A 24174-nucleotide genomic window follows, 5' to 3' on the forward strand; every position below is an offset into this window, starting at 1 on the left:
TCATACCTTTAAGAAAGATACAATTTTCCCCTCTTAACCAGACAAAGAGATTGAGTCCTAAAAAGGTTACTTAAATACTTTTTCTAGCATATAATCAAGGTTGAAACGTAGACAGTCTTACTCTAGTTTCTACTTTATACTGGTTATAGGAGCTGGCCTATAAATTATAAAACTATTTGAAAATATCCGGTGGATTTTATAAGATGTTAAAATCATATTGTTTTTTTCCATCTTGAATCTCCATCTTTACTTGCTAATGTTTATACTTTTTAAAGTTCATTTTATTCCTTGATCTGACAACTTAAAAATGATGCTTTTTCTATCAAAATTATACTATAAATTCAATCCTGATAGTTTTCTTTCCAGATAAGAACTATGCCCACCTAAGATTATCCTTGGTGATACTAGTTATTGTACAACTCTTGGTGTCGCATACTTCTAAAACAAATAACCCCAGCCTACAACAATAAAATTCCTTTTTCTGTATTGTTTCTGGAAAAATAATATTAGCTTTTATAGTTGGTATTTATAAACAAGTATATCATTGGTTATAAAATGGAACTTTATTTTTTTCTCTCGCCATAGGAAAAATTATTTTTTCTTTTTCGTATAAATTATAACTACCAGCTGTTCCAGCTGTTTCTTAATAGGCTTCTAAAAATTAAATGTCTTTTCTAGTAGTATAAGTGGGATGAAAAGTCCGTGTTAAAATAAGTGGTGTGGTCAATTTTAGGTTTCCCTTTAATATGTGAACAATGTACAGAGATAATGTTTAATGATAACTATAAGTCCAGTTTTTTGGTAAGGAAGTATATTTATTGGAAGAGGAAAACTTTCCTTAATACTCAATATTTACTTTCTCAAGAAGCATGAAAGTAAAGCTTGTTTGCTTTTAAATTTTAATCTATGGCTAACTTGATTGTTACCAACAATAATGGATAACATAAACTTGAGATCTCATAGTACTGTGTGCCATTTATTTTGCTTATTTTTATTTTATTATTTTAAGGGTCCAAAAGGTGAAGCAGTTGGATCTATAACTCAGCCTTTACCTAGCAGTTACTTGATCATCCGAGCTACTTCGGAGTCAGATGGTAAATATAGGTTTTGATGGATTAGATTTTGGTCTAATTTTTAAGGGTTTATTTTATATACTACTGTGTATTTTTCTTTGGGAAAATCTGTCTTTAGTATGGTATTTGCAGCAAAAGTATTGTAATCATAAATTACTTAGAACATCAAATGCATCATAACTTGGTAGACAACAGAGGAATCTGATAGGAAGGAAGCATTGGATAATTGAGTGATGAGGAAGGAAGCATTGGATAATTGAGTGATGAATTACATTAGTAGCCTAGACTTTTCTTTATCTTCCATTGACATGTTAACACCTTTTTGACTTGGTTAGTGTTCTCTGTGGTAACTCACAAAGTTTTATCATTTTAGAAGTATATTTAATCCTATTTATATTTTATCATTTATATTTATAAATGTATTAACATTTATAAGACACACTGTTGTAAGTTTTTTTTAACATAAGACATTTAAGTACAAACTTTGTTCTGCATTTATTAACTTAATAATTCCTGATGCAAATATAGGGAGAACAAAACTTATTTATTTGAAATCAAGGTAACTTTAACACTTTAATAATTGATAATGGATTTCTGTCTCACTTTTATTTCTTATAGTTTGACTAGCCTAGCCTAAGAAATCTTGTAACCTTCCAAAGTTTACTTTTATCAGATGATTATTTTTAAAAATAAAATTGTCATAGGCATGAGCTTTTGTTATGAAAGTTTTATTTGGCTGATATTTTCAGCGGATGCTGAAACAAATATATATGAATTTTAAGTCAAATAACATTTTTTCTGCTAATAACAGTTCTAGACTTTAATTAAAAAAATAGTTACTAATGTTTCTACTAACTAATACGGCAGTTAATAACAGTATTGTACAGGCATTTCCCGGACTTAAAAAATTTCATACATATTAATAGAATGGATGCAAAACCTGGGAATAGACCTACAATCAACAACAAAACATTATTTCAGATAGTTTGTTTATAGTACATACATAATCCCTTCAGTATATTTTATGTGCCTTTTTGATACCTTCAAATTATACTACATATTAATGTTCTAAAACTTGGAAAATAAAATACATGTATTTTTATTAGGTGTATTTACTAATGAGTGCTATATTCTATTCATTTACTAGTGGTTTCTAGATACTTTGTAGATAAATTGAAAAATTGCATTAAAAAATCCATGTAAGACTTTATGTAAAACTAACTTTTTCAGTGTATGTATCTCAAAGAAATAATAGTATGCTTAAGGGCTAACAGTGTTAAGTTAAAGTGGATTCTAGTTTTTATAATTTCTTGAATTATACTGCTTATGAATCTGTGTTCTTCTAGGAAGGTGCTGGATGGATGCTTTAGAGTTGGCTTTGAAATGTTCTAGTCTTCTTAAACGTACAATGATCAGGGAAGGAAAGGAACATGAACTGAGCATTTCATCAGAGAGCACACATGTGACTTTGTATGGCTTATTACGTGCTAACAATCTCCACAGCGGTGACAACTTCCAGTAAGTAGATATTGCTCCTAATTTGGTGATTACTTTAGAGACCATGTTGTTCACCAGCTTAGTTGGCAGACCTAGAATTTCTGTAGTGTATGTAGGATTGAAAAGCGGCTGTCTTCTTCCCATTATATGGTCCAAGGCCTGATTTAAGATTCATTTAGTTGTCCAGCCAGTGTGGCTCAGTGGATTAAGCATCGTCCCATGAACTGAGAGGTCCCAGTACAGTTACCGGTCAGGGCACATGCCCAGGTTGCTGGCTCCATCCTCAGTGTGGGGTGTGCAGGAGGCAGCCAATCGATATTTCTCTCTCATTGATGTTTCTATGTTTCTCCCCCTCTTCCTTCCTCTCTATCTAAAAAAATCAATAAAAATATATTTTTTAAAAGATTCATTTAGTTACTCTAAGGTATAGAAAGTTATTTCCTTGATCCTAGCTAATGTAAATTGTGTGTTATTTTCCAAATGCAACCTTGTCTTTGTGCAAGGTGTTCTTTTCATTAAGAATGATTTCTAGTCCTCCCTGCTCTTTTCTCCTATCACAAGACCAATCTCAAATATACATCATATACGAAGACCTTCATGCCTTCTAACCATGAAATAATAATTATCCTTCCTTTGCTGTTCTATAGCACTGGTTTTTGTTTTGTTTTATTTTTGTAATGACACTTGACTTATTCTTTCTGGTATTTGTGGAATTCTCCAATTATATTGTGTTTCGAGTTAGAATTGTGTCTTATTGTAATTTTAGCCACTTCAGCATTTATAGCAGTTAATGCTAAAAAAATAAATAAATAACTCTCCAGGGAAACTCAATACTTTGCTTGAGGTTCAGAGACTTGTTGAGGTTCAGATCTCATCTGTTGCTTTGTAGGGAAAACATTAGGCTTCCCCTTTTCATCCCTTGCCCCTGCTCAGTTTCTGCTCCACAACCACTTAGCTGTCAGCATTGGGTTACTCTCCTCAAAGCTGTTGGACTGTACTCTCCTTCACGTAACCCGAGCGTCTTTTTTTCTTATCCTTCACTTGACTTCTTTTCTTCACTCTCTTCGAAAGCCTCCATTACCTGACCTTTTACGTTCTTTCTTTGCAGAATTATAATCTGGAGTTTTATCTTAATCCTCGATCAAAAGCCTGAATGGGATAGGATTGGGAGTGGGAGCACAGTTTCTATAGGAAGGGGTGTTTATTGGGGCCTCTTCCTAGAATTTTTTTCCTCAAAGCTCTTCAGCTGTATACCATTCATTGGTTTTGTTGAATACCAGGTAATCTTTACATGCTCATATTTGGGAATCTTAGAAATTCATTGCTTCACATATTTATTCATTAAAATTTTGCAGCTTGTTTTCTGTGTAAGATACCATACATCTTTCTGTATTATTTGGCACATTTTGAATAGGGAGATGAATCTGATATGATCCTAAGTTTGAATCCAGTACGACAGTTTATTATCTATTTGATCCTGAAGAGATGTTTTGTTTTGTTTTGTTTGAAACCTATAAAATCCTGGGCAGCAATAAATAGTAGAAAGAAAAGAATAACATAAACAACCAAAGGTTTTGCTTTAGGGTAATATAGGATCAGGAGAATTTATAGGATGAAGACATAACTTACTTCTAGGGAATCAGGGAGAGGATCAATATAACAGATTTTTACAAAAGTAGAATCAACATAACGTTTATTTGGCAATATGACAGGAAATGAGCTGGGAGCTGATGATGCAGGGGTGAGAGGGGTGGGAGCCTAGCTTCGGAATTTAAAGCCACTTGGGTGTAAGGAACAGGGAGTGGGTGAAGTTAAGGAGGATTACCAAACTTTAAACCTGAGTGACAGGGAAGATGATGGTAACATAAAACAAAAGACTCTGTTTGGAGGTAATAATTTATTAAATATTGTACATGTTGAGGATGCAGTGACACTGATGATTTTATCCAAGCATTTAAAAACATGAGTCTAGGGCTTTCATGAGACCAAGTGATTTGGAAGCCAGATCAGGGCTACCTCAGGTCCAGGCGTGTGTGGCCCTCAGAGGAGTAATTATAAGAAATGAATTTTAATGTCTGGAATATGCTCAGTATTCGCTCAGGCTCTGGGATCACTAAGAAATCTAACTGGACTAATAACCAGACTGATCACGCTAGTCTCAGTGATTCTCAGTTCCTGTTTGGATCCCAGTTTTGTCCAGAAAGTTCAGAGACCCTGTCAGCACCATTGGACTTTGGTGTCCATTTGAGAGATCTAAAACAGTTACAAAAGAATTCTCTGGATAATGAACCTAGTATTTTCACAAAGTACCAGACAAAACTCCAGCTGTTTGGAGAAGATCCAAATGAGAGAGGCTTATTTCCTCTTCCTTTGCCAGCTGGAAAATCAAAAAGCCTCTTGGAACAGTTTGAGGAGAAAAAGAAAAGTGCAAAAGACAATTCCTCAGCCTCTGAGACCAGCCAACACTGTGTTTTGACCTTAACTCCCTGTTGCCGAACAACCATGAACTCCCAAATTTACCAGAATTATTCCACCGAGGTGGAGGCTGCCATCAACTGTCTGGTCACCCTGCATCTGCGGGCCTCCCACACCTACCTCTCTCTGGGCTTCTATTTTGACCATGACAATGTAGTTCTGGAGGTCCTGGACCACTTCTTCCATGAGTTGGCTGAGGAGAAGCTCCAGGGTGTCCAGCATCTCTTAAAGATGCAAAATCAACATGGTGGCCATGTCCTCTTCCAAGATGTGCTGAAGCCTTCCTAAGATGAGTGGGGTAAAACTCAGGATGCCATGGAAGCCACCATAGGCATGGAGAATCTGAACCAAGCCCGTTTGGATCTGCATGCTCTGGGTTCTGCCCACACAGACCCTGATCTCTGTGATTTCCCGGAGAATCACTTCCTGGATGAGGAGGTGAAACTTATCAAGAAGATGGGTGAGCACCTGACTAATCTCTGCAGGCTAGCTGGCCCCCAGGCTGGGCTGGGCAATTATCTCTTCAAAAGACTCTTCCTCAGTCACTATAGGAGCCTTTGGAGCTCAGAAGCCTTTGAGGGGCCCCTCTGCATCCTTCTGGTGTCTAGCTTTCTCTTGAGCTCCCTGAAACCACTGGGCATCCTTTTAACCACCCTGGAGCCTTCTCCCATGCATTGGACCAAATGGAAACCATAAAGCTTTTTGCAGGAAAAAGTAAAATTCAAGCTTAAGATACTGACTTATATGATAGGCAGAAAATTATAATTTTAATAAATTCTGGCAAAAACAAAAAAATAAAGTAAAATAAAAACATGGGTCTAAAGATTATTCTTGAATGCATGGCTTTGGAAATCACAGAAATTGGGTAGCTTGCCAAAGGAGAGAGATGATAGAGAAATTTTAAAAAGGCCAAGGAAGGAAGATGAAAATATTTATGGGTAGAAGGACATAAGAGGGATCAGAGGGCTTAAAAAAATAGAACTGCAGGTACATGGAACCCAAGCATTAAGACTATTTCAAGGAAAATAATCATCATGTAATAAGTTCAGTGATGCAGAGAAGTCAAAGGATGCAAAGATTAGATAAGGCCATTGGGTTTGTCAACCAAGCCGTCATTAGTGACCTTTGAGGGAACAGATTCTCTGTATTTAGGGGAATGAAAACCTTATCATGAGAGGTTAAGGAGAGAATAGATGGTAAGAAAAGAGAGAGAGCAATTTTACACTACTTTTAAAAAAATATTATCATAAAGGGAAAGAAAGGGGAAATAAAATGTATATAGAAATTAATTTCTGTTAGAAATTCTCTATTTAAAGCTCCAAACAAATAAAGATTTTGGAAAAATAGAGTCTAACATAGGAATCAAATAGGACTTCTGTGCTCTGTTACTATCTCAGCATTGATGGAATATCAGTGACATATAATGACATCATGTATTCATTTGTATAGTACTTTAGTGTTCCTCCTATAAGATAATTTTACTAAATGAAACCCACAGAGACTTTTTAAAAATTTGTTGATTCTGGAAGTTTTTTTTAAATTCTTTTTTTTTTTTTGATATGGATTATTAACCCTAATCACTTTAGGGTTAGTATTAGCAGGGTTGGTTATAACAGCTTATCAATTTTTGGTTATAGGTTCATTTTCTTAAGCTAATATTTTCATTTCCAATTCTCCTTGGACTTTTTTTTCTCAAAATTAAGCTTATCAGTCAAGTATTAAATAGATATAATTACTCAGTATTTTCTTGTCTTATTCTTGGATTTATTTTGAGTGACTTTGGAGACTTTTAAAGGTGGAAATTATACTTTATTTGAGATCGCTTGAGAATCTATCTGATGGTCTTAATTTGAAGTTTTTCTTCAAGACCAGACGTGACAGGTTAACTCAAGTGATGATGACTACAAAACTAAGAAAAAAGTCCAGCTCTGGCCGGTTTGGCTCAGCAGTTGGTGCATCGGCCTGCGGACCAGAGAGTCCTGAATTTGGTTCCCGCTAGGGGCGTGCATCAAAAAGGAGAGAGAGAGAGAGAGAGAGAGAGAAATCTAGCAAAAGATAGTCTAAAATTTTGCTTTTGGGTGATTTTAGCTCCAAGTGGTAGAGAAGCAGAGAGCTCAGTGTCATCTTTTTTTTAACATTTCCCCAGATGTTTACTTAACTTCTCTGTGCCATTTTCTAATCAGTAAAGCAGGAATAATACTACCTATCTCATAGGGTTATTTTAAGGATTAAATGAGTAAAACTATAAAACACTAAGAACAATGCCCAACCCATAGTAAATGTTACATATCATTCTTATTTATAAATTAAATATTTTAATCCCTTTTATTCTTCCTTCTATTAATTATTTCCTTTAAGACTAAATGATGGTGAAATAGAACGACAGCATTTTAAGGACCAAGATATGTATTCTGATAAATCCGATAAAGAAAATGATCAAGAGCATGATGAGTCTGACAATGAGGTGCTGGGGAAAAGTGAAGAAAGTGACACAGACACATCAGAAAGGCAAGATGACTCATACATCGAGCCTGAGCCTGTTGAACCTCTAAAGGAGACCACCTACACCGAACAGAACCATGAGGAACTTGGAGAGGTAAGTCTCTGCTTTTCAGAGATTTGAGTCTTCTAATTCTTGGAAATTTTCAAATGAAATTGAATGTATTATTTGTGTGACCTATTGTTTATTTTCCCAAGAGGATATTTCTGTGAGACCTATTTTATTTTAAAAGTTGCATACATATGAAATATATCAGCACTATAAACAACTAAAAACATACAGTATTTACACACATTTGAATATTCTCTATTAAAGTTAAAGTTTACATTTTATTCAGGTTTGCTTTTGAAATAGGATGCTGCCTGATGTCATTGCCAGCTACAAGTAAATTGCAAGGAAACATGAGTTTACAACTTTCTTGTTATTGCTAGTGCATAGAAGTAAAGAAAGTACAGTGGAGTATAATACTTTTGTAATAGATTCTTTGTATATATCATTCACTTTGACGTCTCTAGCAACTACCCTTTTTTACCTACAATTTATAGCTATAGACTTTATTATTTAGTGGGTTATTTTCACATTTTAAGACTGCTTCGAATGGTCAAATACAGAGTTCTGATTTTCAACATTAGCTGTCTTTTCTACACATCTATAGGTCCAAAATAAATATAATATTTCAATATTTCTTGTTAATTGCTAAAGGCAGGTGAGGCTTCTCAAACAGAAACTGTGTCTGAAGAAAACAAAAGCCTTATCTGGACCCTGCTGAAACAAGTCCGTCCTGGCATGGACCTGTCCAGGGTGGTTCTGCCTACCTTCATTTTGGAACCTCGTTCTTTCCTGGATAAACTTTCAGATTACTACTATCATGCAGATTTCCTATCTGAGTAAGTAGATTCTTATTTCTTAAAACAGTAATGGTTTTAGAAATTTTCCATAGTGCTTTTCAATCATTATGCCTTACCCAAATCTGGCTCTAATGAGATATTGCTCTCTCTTCTCCACCACTACTATACTTGACTTAATAGAAGAAACATGGTTAATATTGAGAGCTCACAAGCTAGAGGAGAACAGGCCTTTTACCCCTCACACCACAGAACTGCTGTCACTGGCTCCCTGACTGTTTGCTGACCTAACACAGGGAGAGGTGGTTGGCATTCTCTGTTCTCCCCCACTTCAGCCTTGTGCAGGTTCCATCCTGGGGCTCATGCTTTTGTTTATACGTATCCTCTCTGCATGCCTGTGAGGCATGTGCAGCTTGCCCAGTCTGGAATGCCTTGCCAATTGCTGGCTCTTGGCATAAATCCCCACTTTTATCTTTGCTTTTTTTCCTGCCAGCTGATCTGGGATGTAATTCTGAGGAAGGAGGCATAAAGGAGGTGGAGGAGGAACTAACCACCTCTGTCCCAACAGTTGCTTGGAGAGCCAGTTAAAGACAGCAACTTCGTGTGTTTCCAAGTTTCACCTGCGCCCCCATCCCAGCTACAGTGGTGTTTCAGGGCACTGTGTTTCTGAGTTCTGTCCCTGTCACTTCATTTTTAGATTCTGCTGCATTATCTGTATTCGGTTTACTAGTTGCTTTATTGTTAGTTATATTAATAAACATCGTAAAAATTATAAACTGAATCAAAAGATCATTGATAAATTGTGGGAGATTTTTGCAAATTAAATCATACACAAAGTGTTAATCTCTCTAAAATGTGCTCTTACAAAGTAATTGAAAATGATCAACAACCTAATAAAACAGAAGTGGAGGAGATAACTACTTAAAAGACGAAGATATAGAAATAGTCCTTAAACATACACAACTCACAAAAAAATAAGAAAAATGGAGATTCAAACTAGAAGGTACTATTTTTTTTTTTTTTTTTTATCCTCACCCGAGGACATTTTTCCATTTTTTGTTCAGGCAGAGTGGGAGGGAGAGAGAGGAACAGAGAGAGAGAGAGAAACATCGATGTGAAAGGAACACATCGAGTGGCTGCCACCCGCACGACCGACTAGGGCCGGGGACAAACTGCAACCAAGGTACATGCCCTTAGCGGGAACCGAACCCGGGTCTCTCCGGACCGCAGGCCGACGCTCTAACCGCTGAGCCAAACCGGCCAGGGCTAGAAGGTACTATTTTTTATCCATCACATTGACCAGAAGTCCAAAAGCTTTTATACTCCAGTTCTGCCTTATATCTTATTATATTTCTTTCATCTGTCTAGAAATTCATTCTCTCAGAGTATGAGTTAGGTTACTGTGACTCTCAAGAAGATCTTCTTGAGAGATGTCCATTTTTCCCAAATTGAAAGGTTGCACTTTTCTGAGCACACACTATCTCACTGCCAAGGCTGTGTGCAGCCGGCACTCATGCACTCATGGGCGATGTAAACAAGCACTGTGCCTTTAAAGAGAACCTGGCAGTACTTGCCAGAATTATAGATGCATTCAGTTCTTTGATCCAGTAATCCTCCTCTGGGAATAATTCCTACAGCTATAGCTCCACATATACAAAATAACATGTATATGCAAAATGACATGTATATGGTTTGTAATAGCATAAGATTAGATAACTCAAGTGTCCAGCCACAGCTGACTGGTTAAATAATGTATAGTGCTTCCAAATAAGGAAGAAAGAACCCTATAAACTGATGAGGAAGGACCTTCAGCATTATGTGTGTATGAAAAAAGCAAGGTACAGAAGAATATGTGTAGTTTAGTACTTTTTTTTAAAGAAAAAGACTACATAGTTGCTTCTTAATGCTTGAAGAAAACTGCTTACTAAAAACTAAAAGAAGTTGCTTATAGGACATGAATAGGAAGAGCATGGAGAGGTGGGACAATAACAAGACGTGTACTTTTTTGTTTGTTTGTTTGTTTGTTTTTTTATCCTCACCCAAGGACATTTTTCCATTTTTTGTACAGATAGAGTGGGAGGGAGAGAGAGGAACAGAGAGAGAGAGAGAAACATCGATGTGAAAGGAACACATCGAGTGGCTGCCACCCGCACGACCGACCAGGGCCGGGGACAAACTGCAACCGAGGTACATGCCCTTAGCGGGAACCAAACCCGGGTCTCTCCGGACCGCAGGTGGACGCTCCAACCGCTGAGCCAAACCGGCCAGGGCAAGACGTGTACTTTTTTTTTTTTTTTTTTTTAATCCTCACCCGAGGACATTTTTCGATATTTTGTTCAGATAGAGTGAGAGTGAGAGAGAGAGAAACATCGACGTGAAAGCAACACATCGAGTGATTGCCACCCACATGACCCAACCAGGGCTGGGGAAAAACTGCAACCAAAGTACGTGCCCTTAGCGGGAACCGAACCCGGGTCTCTCTGGACCGCAGGCCGATGCTCTAACCGCTGAGCCAAACCGGCCAGGGCAAGACGTGTACTTTTTGATACTGCTTTGAGTTTTGAAATATGTATTATGTGTGTATGTAAAATATAAAGTAAAATATCGTAGTAAGAGAATTCAAGTGAAGATAGGAAGAGAGCAATCAGGGCTTGTTACTCCTGAAAAGTGCAACCTTTCAACTTGGCAAAATTGTCAGTAAGCCTAGACCTAGCCTCTTGCACCTTACACTTCATCTTCCAAAACAGCACATTGGACTTTCAGACATGCTTAAAGGGTATAATAAATAGTTAAACTGTAAAATAAATAAATAAATAACAAGCAGATTAACTTCTCAGCAGAATTCACTTCTGACCTATACAATCAGTGTTTTGCAGTATTTATAGCATCAGCAAAAAGGCAAGGGGGCAGCTGAGTCAGGACTTCTAAAAATGTTTTCTTTAAAATGGAAATCATTCTTTGATTACCTGTTATACTAGTAGAGTTTATTCATTCTGGAAAATCAGTTGGTATCACATAGGGGAGGTTGAAGGGTAAAAATGGGTTAAAACCCTTTTTAATTGGTTTAAATTATTTTACATCTTCCATATTTGTGATTTGAAACTTGTGTTTTGTACAAGGGGTTGAAAAGGCATACAGCTCTATACTTGGGGAGCTGTGCGGGAGAGGCTAACAGCAGCCTATATCCTCCCTTCGTGTACTACAGCACTCACTGGTTACCACTGATCTCCTCTAATTGACATCAGCAAATGAGAATAGACTAAATCAAGTGGGCATTGACCTTCTTTGATGTGTGGACTGAAGAAAACCTCATACAAAGTTGTTAATGAGGCTGCTTGGCCACTGCCCCATTATTGCAATAATATAGCATTGCAAATGCTAGGCATCAAACAGTATGTGAATCTCAAAATCTATGTTTATTTTTCTCAATCACAATTACTCATAGAACCCTTAGCAACATCTAGGGTTCAACAGCACCCCAGTTGAGAAATCTTGGTTTGGAGAATTTTCAAAAACTAATTGAACAGAGACCTGGGCAGCATGTTAAAAAATAGGAAAAATGGGAAGGAAAGTAACCATATTATAAAAATGATTCTTACAAACTGATGGTTGTTTTTATATCTATTTTAAATACAAATTATGCTTTTTAATCATATCTCATATTCAGCTGTTGACCTGATAAATATAAGAGAGCATTTGTGGTATATTCTGTAAAATTTTTGTGTTTGCCATTTTGTTTTTTAGGGCTGCTCTTGAAGAAAATCCTTATTTTCGTTTGAAGAAAGTAGTGAAATGGTATTTGTCAGGATTCTATAAAAAGCCAAAGGTAATGTTTGTGTTTTACTTTTTTCAGCCTTATTTGAGTTCTTTATTTTTTGTTATCTTTGGATTATTTATTAATAATTGCATTATGGGACCTTAAGTTAGCAAAATTGCAAAATGTTTGATCATTTAGTCCTGTGTTGTGATTGAAGTCATTTAATTTTATTTCATGTCACTACTGTGAAATTTTATAAGGATAGCTCCCTGATAATACAGCTAAACCCACTTTGACTGGTTTAAACTATTTTGAATCTTCCATGTTTGTAATTTGAAACTTGTATTTTTTTACTAGGGACTGAAGAAACCTTATAATCCTATACTTGGTGAGACTTTCCGTTGTTTGTGGATTCATCCCAGAACAAACAGCAAAACTTTTTATATTGCTGAACAGGTATTAGAAATGTGTCATAAGAAACAAAACTGAATCAGAAGTTATGGGATATTTTTATAGAAAATATTAACTCAGTAAACTCACTGTTGCTTAACCTTTATTAATGTTATATAAAATGTTAATATAAGTGTTAAAATAACACTTATTGGTAACCATTTTACCTTTTAGTAGTGAGTACTACTAAATACTATCACAGTCATAGAATCCTATGACAAAAATAATTTTTTTCCGGCTCCCCACCCCTTTGCCAAAATTCTTCAGTGTTTCCCCAGTTCCTAAGTCAAATTGATACCATTTGTGTGGCGTTCACAGTCCTCCATATCTTTTTAAATTTACCTCGTGCCTTTCTGAGCCTTCTCACATTTTCCACCTTTGCATTTACATTTAGGTAACCTGAAATTCCACTTCTTCCTTTGCCTCAGTATTTTTAAGTCTAACTCTCCCGCCCCAGGAGTTCTTCTCAGCTGTTCTTCATCTAGATAAACCCTGACCCACTCACCTTTCTTGGTCCAGATGACTGCAGCTCCCAGTGATTAATTTCTCTCTTCTCAGATTTCTGTATTATTTTTTGTAATTATACATTAAGCTGTTATTTTAACACTTATATTAACATTTTATAGAATATTTATTTCCCAAATTGAATTGTTAATTCCTTGAAGGTATACCCTCCCCACAATACATCTCTTTTTATTGTATACATAGTAGGCAGTCAGAAAATACTTATTAGTTTTAATATTTTTTTAATTTAAATTTATGTACACCAATATTCATGATTGTTAATCTTCCCCCGTCCTAACAAACCTGAGGAATAGGATATTATCTTTCCATAACAATGGATCCTTACTGTAATAATTCTCACCTGGATTGTAAGGAGGAGGAGGAGACCATATGGCATTTGAAAAAACGTACTCTTCTCTAGAAATTTTGTTATACTCCCCAGATTGAAACCACTTATCTGTATTAATTTTTTAAATTAATTATAACACCTTACATTTTAGTTCACTATAATTCTTCAATAAATTGAGAATCTTTTTGTTTGTTTATTTTTTTTATTAATTTATATTTGTTACAGATATTTCTCCTTTTTCTCCCCATTGACCCCCCCCCCACCCCGTCCCCAGCTTTGTTGTCTGTGTCCATCGGTTATACGTACATGCATATAAGTTCTGTGGTTTATCTCTTCCCTCCCCCCACCACCCTCTCTCCTGAGGGTTGTCAGTCTGTACCCTACTTCCACATCTCTAGGTTTACCCTGTTCTTCAAACTTTTATGTTTATTATATTCCACAAATAAGTGAGATCATGTGATATTTGTCTTTCTCTGCTTGGCTTGTTTTGCTTATGATAATACTTTCCAGGTCCTTCCATGTCGTCTCAAAGGATAAGAGATCTTTCTGTCTTACAGCTGCATTGTATTCCATTGTGTATATGTACCACAGCTTTTTTATACATTCGTCTACTGATGGACACTTGGGCTGTTTTCAGATTTTAGCTATTGTAAATAGTGCTGCTATGAACATGGGGGTACATATATTCCTTCTGATTGGTGTTTCAGGCTTTTTAGGGTATATTCCTAGAAGTTGGGTCACTGGGTCAAATGGAAGTTCAATTTTTAATTTTTTGAGGTAACACCATATTGTTTTCCATAGTGGCTGCACCAGTCTGCATTCCCACTAGCAGTGTACTAGAGTTGCCTTTTCTCCACACCCTCACCAACACTTGTTGTTTGATGATTTGTTGATGGTGGCCATTCTGACAGGTGTGAGGTGATACCTCATTGTTTTAATTTGCATCTCTCTGATGATTAGTGATGTGAGCATTTCTTCATATGTCTCTTGGTCATTTGTATGTCCTGTTTAGAGAGGTGTCTATTTAGTTCCTCTACCCATTTTTTAATTGGGTTCTTTGTCTTCTTTTTGTTGAGTTGTATGAGTACTCTATATATTTTGGAAATTAACCCCTTTTCTGATGTATCATTGGCAATTATGCTCTCCATACAGTGGGTTGCCTTTCCATTCTGATGGTTGTTTCTTTTGCTGTGTAGAAGCTTTTGAGTTTGATGTAGTCCCATGTGTTTATTTTTTTTCTTTGTTTCTGTTGCCTTAGGTGATGTATCAATAAATTGAGAATCTTGAGAAGAGTTTAATTGCTTGTAGCTTTGTCTCATTTCAGAAAACATAAGATGTATATATATTAAAAATATTAGATTATTAAAGTAACATATTTGTCAAAGTTTTTGTTAGTGTCCTACAGCTATTCGTAATTTGTATGAAGAATAGCCACTGTGTTAGTTATCCATTTTTGTATAACAAATTACTGCCAAAACTTAATGTCTGAAAGCAACATTTCTTATCTTATTCAATGAGGTTCAGGAATCTGGAGCTTCTTAGCTGGGTGATTCTGGCACAGGGTCTCTTAGGAGGTTGCAGTCAAGATGTCATCCAGCTTTGCAGTCCTCTGAAGGCTTAACTGGGCTGGAAGATTCTGCTTCCATGCTCATCACATGGCTTTTGACAATAGGACTTAGTTCCTTACATCTTATGGGCCTCTCCATTGGTGTGTTCACAATATGCAAGCTGGCTTGTTAGAGCTAGTGATCTGAGAGAGAGAGACACATCAAGATGGCTGCTGCAGCCCTGGCCGGTTTGGTTCAGCGGTTGGAGCATCGGCCTGCGGTCCGGAGAGACCCGGGTTCGGTTCCCGCTAGGGGCGTGTGCCTCGGTTGCAGTTTGTCCCCGGCCCTGGTTGGTCGTGCGGGTGGCAGCCACTCGATGTGTCCCTTTCACATCGATGTTTCCCTCTCTCTCTCTTCCTCTCTCTCCCTCCCACTCTGTACAAAAAATGGAAAAATGTCCTCGGATGAGGATTAAAAAAAAAAAAAAAGTAAAAAGATGGCTGCTGCATTATAACCCAATTTCAGAAGTGACATACCATCACTTCCACATAACCCAACTTTGGTACAGTGTAAGAGGAGCCCACCTAACAGTGTGCATACTAGAAGATTAGGTTCCTTGGGAGACATCTTAGAGCCTGATTACTACAATCACCAATATTTGGCCCTGACTGGTTTAACTCAGCAGTTGGAGCGTTGGCCTGCAGACCAGAGAGTCCCAGGTTCAGTTCCTGCTAGGGGCACGTACCAAAAAAAAAAAAAAAATTATTTCACTGCTTACCAAATCTTCCTTCTTTATTAATAGAGTATACTTTTAATACTTGAATTTTTAATAATAGCCAATGATATACTTATTTTCTATGTTTTTCCTGTGTTCAATAGGTGTCCCATCATCCACCAATATCTGCCTTTTATGTTAGTAACCGAAAGGACGGATTTTGCCTTAGTGGTAGTATACTGGCTAAGTCCAAGTTCTATGGTGAGTTTCATTTTGTCTCAATAGGCATCCTTTTCTGGGAGATAGTATTTTTTTGGTGAGCTTTTATTCAGACAGTGTCTTGAGATGTTTTCAGTGAGGAATTTTTTGTGTCATTTTAAAAGTCATCTTTTCTTGGATAGTAACTTTTATTTTATAGCGTTTTTCTTTGTACATTTATAAATAGAGGTCTGACTCATTTTATATAAGTATACATCCCATAAGTGTACATTTTCACAAACACCACTTATTAAAAATGAGAATAATGATTGCCTATGGTGGTAGCCATTTATTTTGCCTTTAGTTCTACTAAGGTTTTTGTCCATCTTAATGTACCTGAGGAGTTAGTTTTTCTATTTTAGTCTTTGACTAGAGAGAAAAAGAATCCAAGTGCAGTTAGAGTACTTGGTCCATCGTCAATTAGTAATAATATTTAACCTTGGACCCAAAAATATACCAATAAAAGCTTTTGTTAAGTACAGCGGGAAATAGAAATATAGTTACAATAAGAAACTTTAATCTAAAAACTGAAACAATCTAAACAAACACATCATGGCCACAGCTGTGCGCTAGCAGAAAATATATAACCTTAAATACTTTTGATTTTTAAATTAATTTTAAATGGATAAAAATCAACTAAATTTCAACTGAAGAATTTTAAGCTAGAAGAAAAAAATAATTATGGTAAAATAGAGAAGAAAATATGTCAACAGAAATCTAATCTTTGGTTACCTAAGAAGGTGGGGAACCATAGATAAGTCTGTGACAGAAATCTAACAGTCGTTTTTGGCCTAGGAACATGATTTATGTTTTTATTTTCTTCAAGATGATTTTTATTTCCTTTGATGTTAGTTTTATTTGGGTTTTGTTTTGTTTTGTTTTTTTCCTAGTTTTATGTTATATTTGTTCCAGAGGGTGACTGTTTTCTTCCAAAGGTTACATATAGTTGTTACTACCTCCCCACTGCACCTTCCTTCCATCCACACCACTACTCTGACTATAGTGTATATGGCGCATGACCATGAGGCACACTATCGACCACCTTACCGTAATTGATATTTCTAAAACATTACAGTCAACAATTATAGCATGCACATTATTTTCAAGTACATGTATGATGCTGTCCGTGGTCTAGAACCATGTGTTTGACCATAAAACAACTCTCCATAAATTTCAAAAGACTGAAAATCATACAGAGTATTCTGCAACCTCAATGAAATAGAATTAGAAAGAAAGGATAAGATATCAAGGTAAATTCCAAATATTTGGAAATTAAATAACACACTTCTAAATAATTCATGGGCCAAAGAAGAAATCACAAGATAAATTATTACATTTTTTAAACTAAATGGTAATGAAAATATAACATTAAAATTTATATGATGCAGCAAAAGCAGTGCTTAGAGGGAAGTGTATAATTTTAAATTAGAAAAGGAGAAAGATCTAAATCAGTGATCTGAGTTTTTACCCTAGGAAGTTAGAAAAAGAACTAATTGAATTTATAGTAAGTAGAAGAAAGGAAGTAATAAAGAATAGACATCAGTATAGAAAGTGGAAAAACAATTTTAAAAACCAGGGAATTCAAGAGTTGATTTAGACTGATGAAAAAAAAAGAGCAAGAGAATAAAGATCAGAAATAAATGAACAGAATCACTATTGGTCCTACAGACCCTGAAATGATAAGAAAATATGAACCATCTTATGCCAATAAATTTGACAGCTTAGATTGATATGGGCAAATCACTTGAAAAACACAAGTTACCAAAACTGACCCAAGAAGAAATATAAAAATATAGTAGTCTTAAATCAGTGTAATAAATTGAATTAGTAATTTAAAATCTTCCTTTAAAGATATACTCTGGGCCCAGATGTCTTGAGTTCTTTTTAATATTTAAGGAAGAAAAATACCAACCATATCCAACTTCTTACAGAAAATAGGAGAGGAGGATATACTTTACAACTTATTTTATAAGGCCAGCATTATTCTAACTCTCAAAACCAGACATTACAAGAAAACTATAAATTAATATCTCTTGAATAAACTTGCAAAAATCTCTAATAAATTAGTAACAAATTAATATTATAAAGGATAATATTTAAACACATATAAAAGAATATATAAAGAAGAATGTGTATCATGATCAATATATTAAAAGGATAATATGTCACCTGGCCAGTGTGGATCAGTGGTTGAGTGTCAACCCATGCACCAAGAGGTCATTGGTTTGATTTCCAGTTAGGGCACTTGCCCAGGTTGTGGGCAAAATTCCCTGTGTGGGGCATGCAGGAGGCAGGCAGCCAATTGATGTTCTCTCTCATCGATCTTTGTATCTCTCCCTCCCTCTCTCTTCCTCTCTCTTTAAAATCAATAAAGAAAAAAAGTTTTTTAAGTAAAAGGATAATGTGTCATGATTAAGAGGGGTTATCTCAGGGATATAAGGTTGGTATATCATCTAAAAATCAATGTAATTCGTATTAATAGAATAAAGGAAAATCATAAATCATTTTAAGAGATGTAGAAAATGCATTTCACAAAATCAAATACCCATCCACAATAAAAGCTGTCAACAGATTAGGACTAGATTAAAGATATTTATGAAAAACATGTAGCCAACTTCATACTCTTAAAGAGGAAATTGAATAATTTTTATCTAAGACCAGGAACAAGGTAAAAATATTTACTTTCACTACTTCTGTATTAAATTGTACTAGAGGTTTTAGCCAGTGCAGTAGGCAAGTTAAAAAGCATACAGATTAGAAAGGAAGAAGTTAAATTATGTACATACCTGATCTATATAGAAAATTCTTAAGAATATATCAAAAACTACTAAGACTATTAAGTAAATTTAGTAGGTTGCAGGATATAAGGTCAAAATACAAAAACATAATTGTACCAAATGAACATTTGCAGAATGAAATTTGAAAAACAACTTTGATTACAATAGTATCTGCAAAATAACATATTTAGGATTAAATTTAATGAAAGATATGTGAGACCTGCACACTGAAAACTACAAAACAATGCTGAAGAAAATTAGAGAAGATTTAATTAACTGGAGAGAGAACACTATGTTTATATATTAGATTTTTTAATATTGTTAAAATAGCCGGAAATGTTGACACAAAAGCATGAATGAATCTAAAAAACATTTTGCTAAGTGAAAGAAGTCAAACACAATAAACTACATATTTTATGGTGCCATCTATACAAAACTATAGTGATAGAAACCAGACTAGTGGTTTCCTGCAGCTGGAGGAAAGCATTAACTGCCAAGGAGCAAGGGAAAATCTTTTTTGGAGTGATGGAAAATTCTGTATATTGATTGTGGTCATGGTAGTTACATGACTGTATACAATCGACAAGACTATCAAAAGGTCACTTATTATATGTAAATTGTTATACTTCAATAAAACTGATGATGGGGGGAAGAGAAATACATATGGAAGAACAGCTAGAAGAAAATAACTAGAAATTTTATCATTGATTACATGGGTTATGGGTTATGTATATTTTTATTTTTCTAAAGTATCTATAGTATAGCATTTTTATGTCAAAAATACTTAAAGCTTGGGACTTAACTAAGTAATGTGACTTGCAGAAGAAATAATGTTTTTATTCAAAGATGTACAAATTAAGCTATACAGTGAGACTGTTTTATTGCATATTCTAAATGTTTAAGATTTTTCTTAAAAGCCTTTTATAAATTAACATAAATAAGCACATAACTGTACTTTTAAAAGTGCTCATTTTATAAGAATGAAGATATAGATCAAATATGTTTTGGATATAAGGTAACAAATATATGTTTAGGCACATTGAAATTGAGACATTTTTATTTTTAAGACATTCCACTGTAGATGTCTGGTAGGTGTTCTAAATATATTTAATTTGTTTTGAGTTGGTTTAATTAGTTCTATGAAATTTAATAAACATTATTTATTTTAGGAAACTCATTATCTGCAATATTAGATGGAGAAGCACGATTAACTTTCTTGAATAGAGGCGAAGATTATGTAATGACAATGCCATATGCTCATTGTAAAGGTAACTATTTTCCATACTGGAGTGAGATGTTCCTGAAACCTTTTTAAATAAATGTATATGGCTATAATTTATTATGTTTTGAGATTTATGAAGTCAGTCTTGTGTTTTAAAGCATCCTTGTTTTACAGATACTTCAGATTATTGCTGTCATATGCTAAGTATTTCTGTGGTGAATTAATTAATCTACAATGGATTTTCCTGACACATAATTTAGTTGGAAGAGGCTGATTACAGTAATGGAATTTCATTTGCCTTAAGTGCACGTTTTAAAATTTGCCCTGGCCGGTTTTCTCAGTGGTTAGAATGTCAGTCTGCGGACCAGAGAGTCCCAGGTTCAGTTCCTGCTAAGGGCACATACCTCCGTTACAGTTCATCCCCAGCCCCTGTTGGGGTTGTGTGGGTGGCAACCACTCGATGTGTCTCTCTCACGTCAGTGTTTCTCTCTCTTCCTCTCTCTCTCCGTCCTGCTCCATCTGAAGGTAAATGCAAAAATGTCCTCAGGTGAGGATAAAATAAAATAAAATTTGATGAGATTATCCAGTATTTCAGAATTCTCAAAGGTGATTTTCATCATCTTGCACCATCACCAGATTTTGAGATTTTAATTTACTGTTTTTCAGTGTACCAAGTGCTTTAAATTTTTTTTTTATCCTCATTTGGAAAGTTCTTAAAAGTTAGTGTATTATAATTTTTTTCCCATTATTTAGAATACAGATACAGATACTAAAATAACTATTATTTACAACAGTCCAAGCACCCAGCTATTCTGTGCACTTTATATTTATAAACTCAAGCATTCCAGGAGCCCTTATAAAGTAGGTACTGTTTTTTTTTTTGTTTTTTTTTTTATCCTCACCCGAGGATATTTTTCCATTTTTTGTACAGATAGAGTGGGAGGGAGAGAGAGAGAGAAACATCGATGTGAAGGGACACATCGAGTGGCTGCCACCCGCACGACCAACCAGGGCCGGGGACAAACTGCAACCGAAGTACGTGCCCTTAGCGAGAACCGAACCCGGGTATCTCCGGACCGCAGGCTGACGCTCTAACTGCTGAGCCAAACTGGCCAGGGCTAAAGTAGGTACTGTTATCCTTGTTTTATGGACAGTGAAAAGAGGCACCAAGAGGTTACTTTGCCTGATATTACACAGCTAGGATGTGGCAGAGTCAAGATCCCACAATCTAAACTACTGTGCTGTAGGGCATCAGCGTGAACACTCCAGTTGGTCATTTTCTGTATCCTCCTTTTCAACCCATTTATTTTTTAGAAAAAATCTTTACCTTAGTATATTTTTCTATTTATTTTCAGACAGAATGGGAAGGAGAGATAGAGAGAAACATCGACATGAGAGAGACACATCAATTGGTTGCCTCCAACATGACCCCAACCAGGGCCAGGGACTGAACTGCAACTGAGGTATATGTCCGTGACCAGAATCAAACCTGCAACTCTATGGTCCACTGGCTGATGCTTTAACCACTGAGCCAAACTGGCCAGGGCTCCAGCCCATTTCTTAAAAATAACTAGTTTTGGTAATTATCCTCTGTTTTAGGAACTGATACGTGAAAACATAGAACTTACTTAATATGACCTCATTTCACAGATGAGAAAACTGAGCAAGTTAAGTATCTTATCCAAGGCCAAACCAGCTAGTTAGTAAGAATCCTGAGACTAAACTCTAGGCTTGTTGACTCCCATCTACTGTACCATGAATCTACCTAGTACTGAATATAAAAATGACCAGCGGGTGGCCTACGGCTAGACAGTTCTTAGAGCTTCATGTGTGGTTCTTGAAATACATGTGAAATGAAATATCTGAAATTATTAATCAATTGATAAATATATTTTCAAATCACACGTAGATACCCAATACAATACCCAGCTTGCAACAGGGGGAAATTTTTTCATAGCATTGTTTTTATTGCATGGGAAAAAGAAGAGATTGTAACACTTTATGAATGAACGTAGGAAATACTGATTCTTTTCTACCCTGTGTATTTTCTAAGATGTGTTCTCTAAATCACTAGTCTTGGTTTACAAAATTAAGAGTTTCATAGCCAAATAAGAATCAGAAGACTTGCATAGTTTGTTCCCCTCTTGGAAATGAGCAATGTGTGTTTGCATATTAAGACTGCCTTGACAGCATGTTCCAGGAAAAGATACACACACACAATTTTTGTTTAACTTTGTTAAACTCAGAATTTCCCCAGCTCTTAGCCACAGAACCTATTTGGGGGGGATGTATTTGTTTGTCTTATGATTCTTATTATTTGCAGTAGTTATGTTCTATAAAGTCACCACAAATACTGAATTGACAAGTACTAAGCCATTGCTCATAGGGGAAATACTTCCTATGAGCCTCTTGTCACATGTTTATCAACCAGTAAATGCATAACCTTGTTTCTGTTTAAAGTCACCTTATTTAATATATAATATTGATTCAGTAGCATTAAACTAACAGCCAACAGCACTATAACTCATGTCAGGACCAAATTTTAACACACGTTTTCTCTGAAAAGTACACCACAGCCTTCTGTGCTTAGGAACACTAGACAGTACTTCAGCACTGCATTTGGGGGCCATTTTAAACAGTAAAATCATCAACAAAAAGCACAACAATGTGAAAAATGTGGCAGTGAATGTGCGGCAGAAAAGACTATTTACCATCTGAGAGAGATAACAAGAAGGCAGAGTGTCGCCTTGTTCAACACCAGCTAGGAATGTGTGCATTGGACATCTCAAAATTGTGCCACTCTGCCATGTCCATGAATGACTGCAAAAGTGCTGGGTAGGATTTGGAGATTACTAATATATTTTGTGAGCATGTGAATATGCAGATATAGAGTCTGCAAATGTGGATCAACTATTATCTATTCAAATCCTACAGAACTAACTTTATGTGCATATTATAGATTGTTATTGAGTGGGATAGGATAGAATACCCTTGCATTATTATTTTCTTCTAGAAGGAAATTACATTTTAAAGCCCGGCTAATGTCTTTCTTTTCAACCTTTTGTCAAAATTGATTTTTTTCTTTAGGAATTCTTTATGGCACAATGACACTGGAGCTTGGTGGAACAGTCAATATTACATGTCAAAAAACTGGATACAGTGCAGTACTTGAATTTAAACTAAAGGTTAGTAGAGAATAATAGGAGGTATCACCTAATTAAAGAGAAGCTGTGATATAAATATTAAACAAAGAACACAATTTAGTTTCTAATTAAAGACTAAATATAAGGACAGAATTCATAAAAGGGCATCCTTGGAAGAGCTAAATCACAAAGCCATCATTTTTTATTTTAATTAATAAAATGGTTGGCATTATATAAGAGATGAGATCTAAGAAGTAAATAGATGGAAATTTTTCAGTAAATTAAACATTGCTTTACACAATACTAAAAACGATGTATCTGCTTGAGCTATAGCTATGTACACTAAGATAGAATTGTTAGTTACTATTTCTGCCTAACAGTTTACTCTAAAACTCACCAGCTTAAAAAGAACCATTTTCTGATCCTTAGGGGTTCTATGGGTTGGGAATTTGGACAGAATGTATTGGAGATGGCTTATCTCTGCTGCGTCATATCTGGGGCTTCTGTTTGGGAAGACTTGCAGGTTACGTGAGTGGTTCAACAGTTGGGGCCTGGAGCCATCTGAAGGCTCATCAGTTAGTTATGTGGCTGATGCCTGGTTGGGATGACTGAAGGACCAGGACTGCTAATCTGAACACCGGTATACGTGGCCTTTCCATGTAGCCTGGCTTGCTCACAGCCAGTTGGCAGCTTCAAGACAATTAGACTAACCAGCTGGCAGCTCAGGGTTCCAAATGCAAGTGTCCTTGTGAGTAAGGTGAAAGCTGCATCACCATCCATGACCTTGCCTCAAAGGTCAAATGATATCACTTCTACCACCCTCTGTTGAAGAATTATAAATCTACCCAAATTCAAGGGTATAGACTCCACTTCTCAGGGGGAGGATGGCAAAGTACCACTGAGGAAGAGCATGTGGACTGGAGGGGGAAGGATAGATATGCTTGAGACAGTCTTTGGAAAATCCTGTCTGCCTTAGAGTGAAAGGGAAAGTTAAGACCTTCACAGTGTCCGTTGTTGGTATAAGACTGCATTATGTTCAGATAAAAATATTTCTATGTACTA

The 24174-nt window shown here is 35.8% G+C and overlaps 1 protein-coding gene and 1 pseudogene across 18 annotated transcripts in view; both read left to right on the top strand.

Moving 5' to 3' along the window:
* Positions 1-24174, top strand: part of OSBPL8 (oxysterol binding protein like 8) — a 152024-nt gene that overhangs the window by 112532 nt on the left and 15318 nt on the right. For all 18 annotated transcript variants that reach the window (XR_004958357.1, XM_036252585.1, XM_036252589.1 and 15 more), the window contains 9 exons: positions 1010-1094; positions 2420-2591; positions 7404-7641; positions 8248-8432; positions 12135-12216; positions 12505-12603; positions 15877-15973; positions 19917-20015; positions 23057-23154. Coding sequence is in view for 17 of the 18 variants with exons in the window: in XM_036252585.1 (XP_036108478.1) it covers positions 1010-1094; positions 2420-2591; positions 7404-7641; positions 8248-8432; positions 12135-12216; positions 12505-12603; positions 15877-15973; positions 19917-20015; positions 23057-23154 (1155 nt within the window). In the remaining variant the exon portion in view is untranslated. The remainder of the gene's footprint in view (positions 1-1009; positions 1095-2419; positions 2592-7403; positions 7642-8247; positions 8433-12134; positions 12217-12504; positions 12604-15876; positions 15974-19916; positions 20016-23056; positions 23155-24174) is intronic.
* On the top strand, positions 4910-5747 carry LOC118624379 (annotated as a pseudogene).

The sequence above is a fragment of the Molossus molossus genome, unplaced genomic scaffold (assembly GCF_014108415.1).
Source record: "Molossus molossus isolate mMolMol1 unplaced genomic scaffold, mMolMol1.p scaffold_m16_p_10, whole genome shotgun sequence".
In the NCBI taxonomy this organism is placed as follows: domain Eukaryota; kingdom Metazoa; phylum Chordata; class Mammalia; order Chiroptera; family Molossidae; genus Molossus; species Molossus molossus.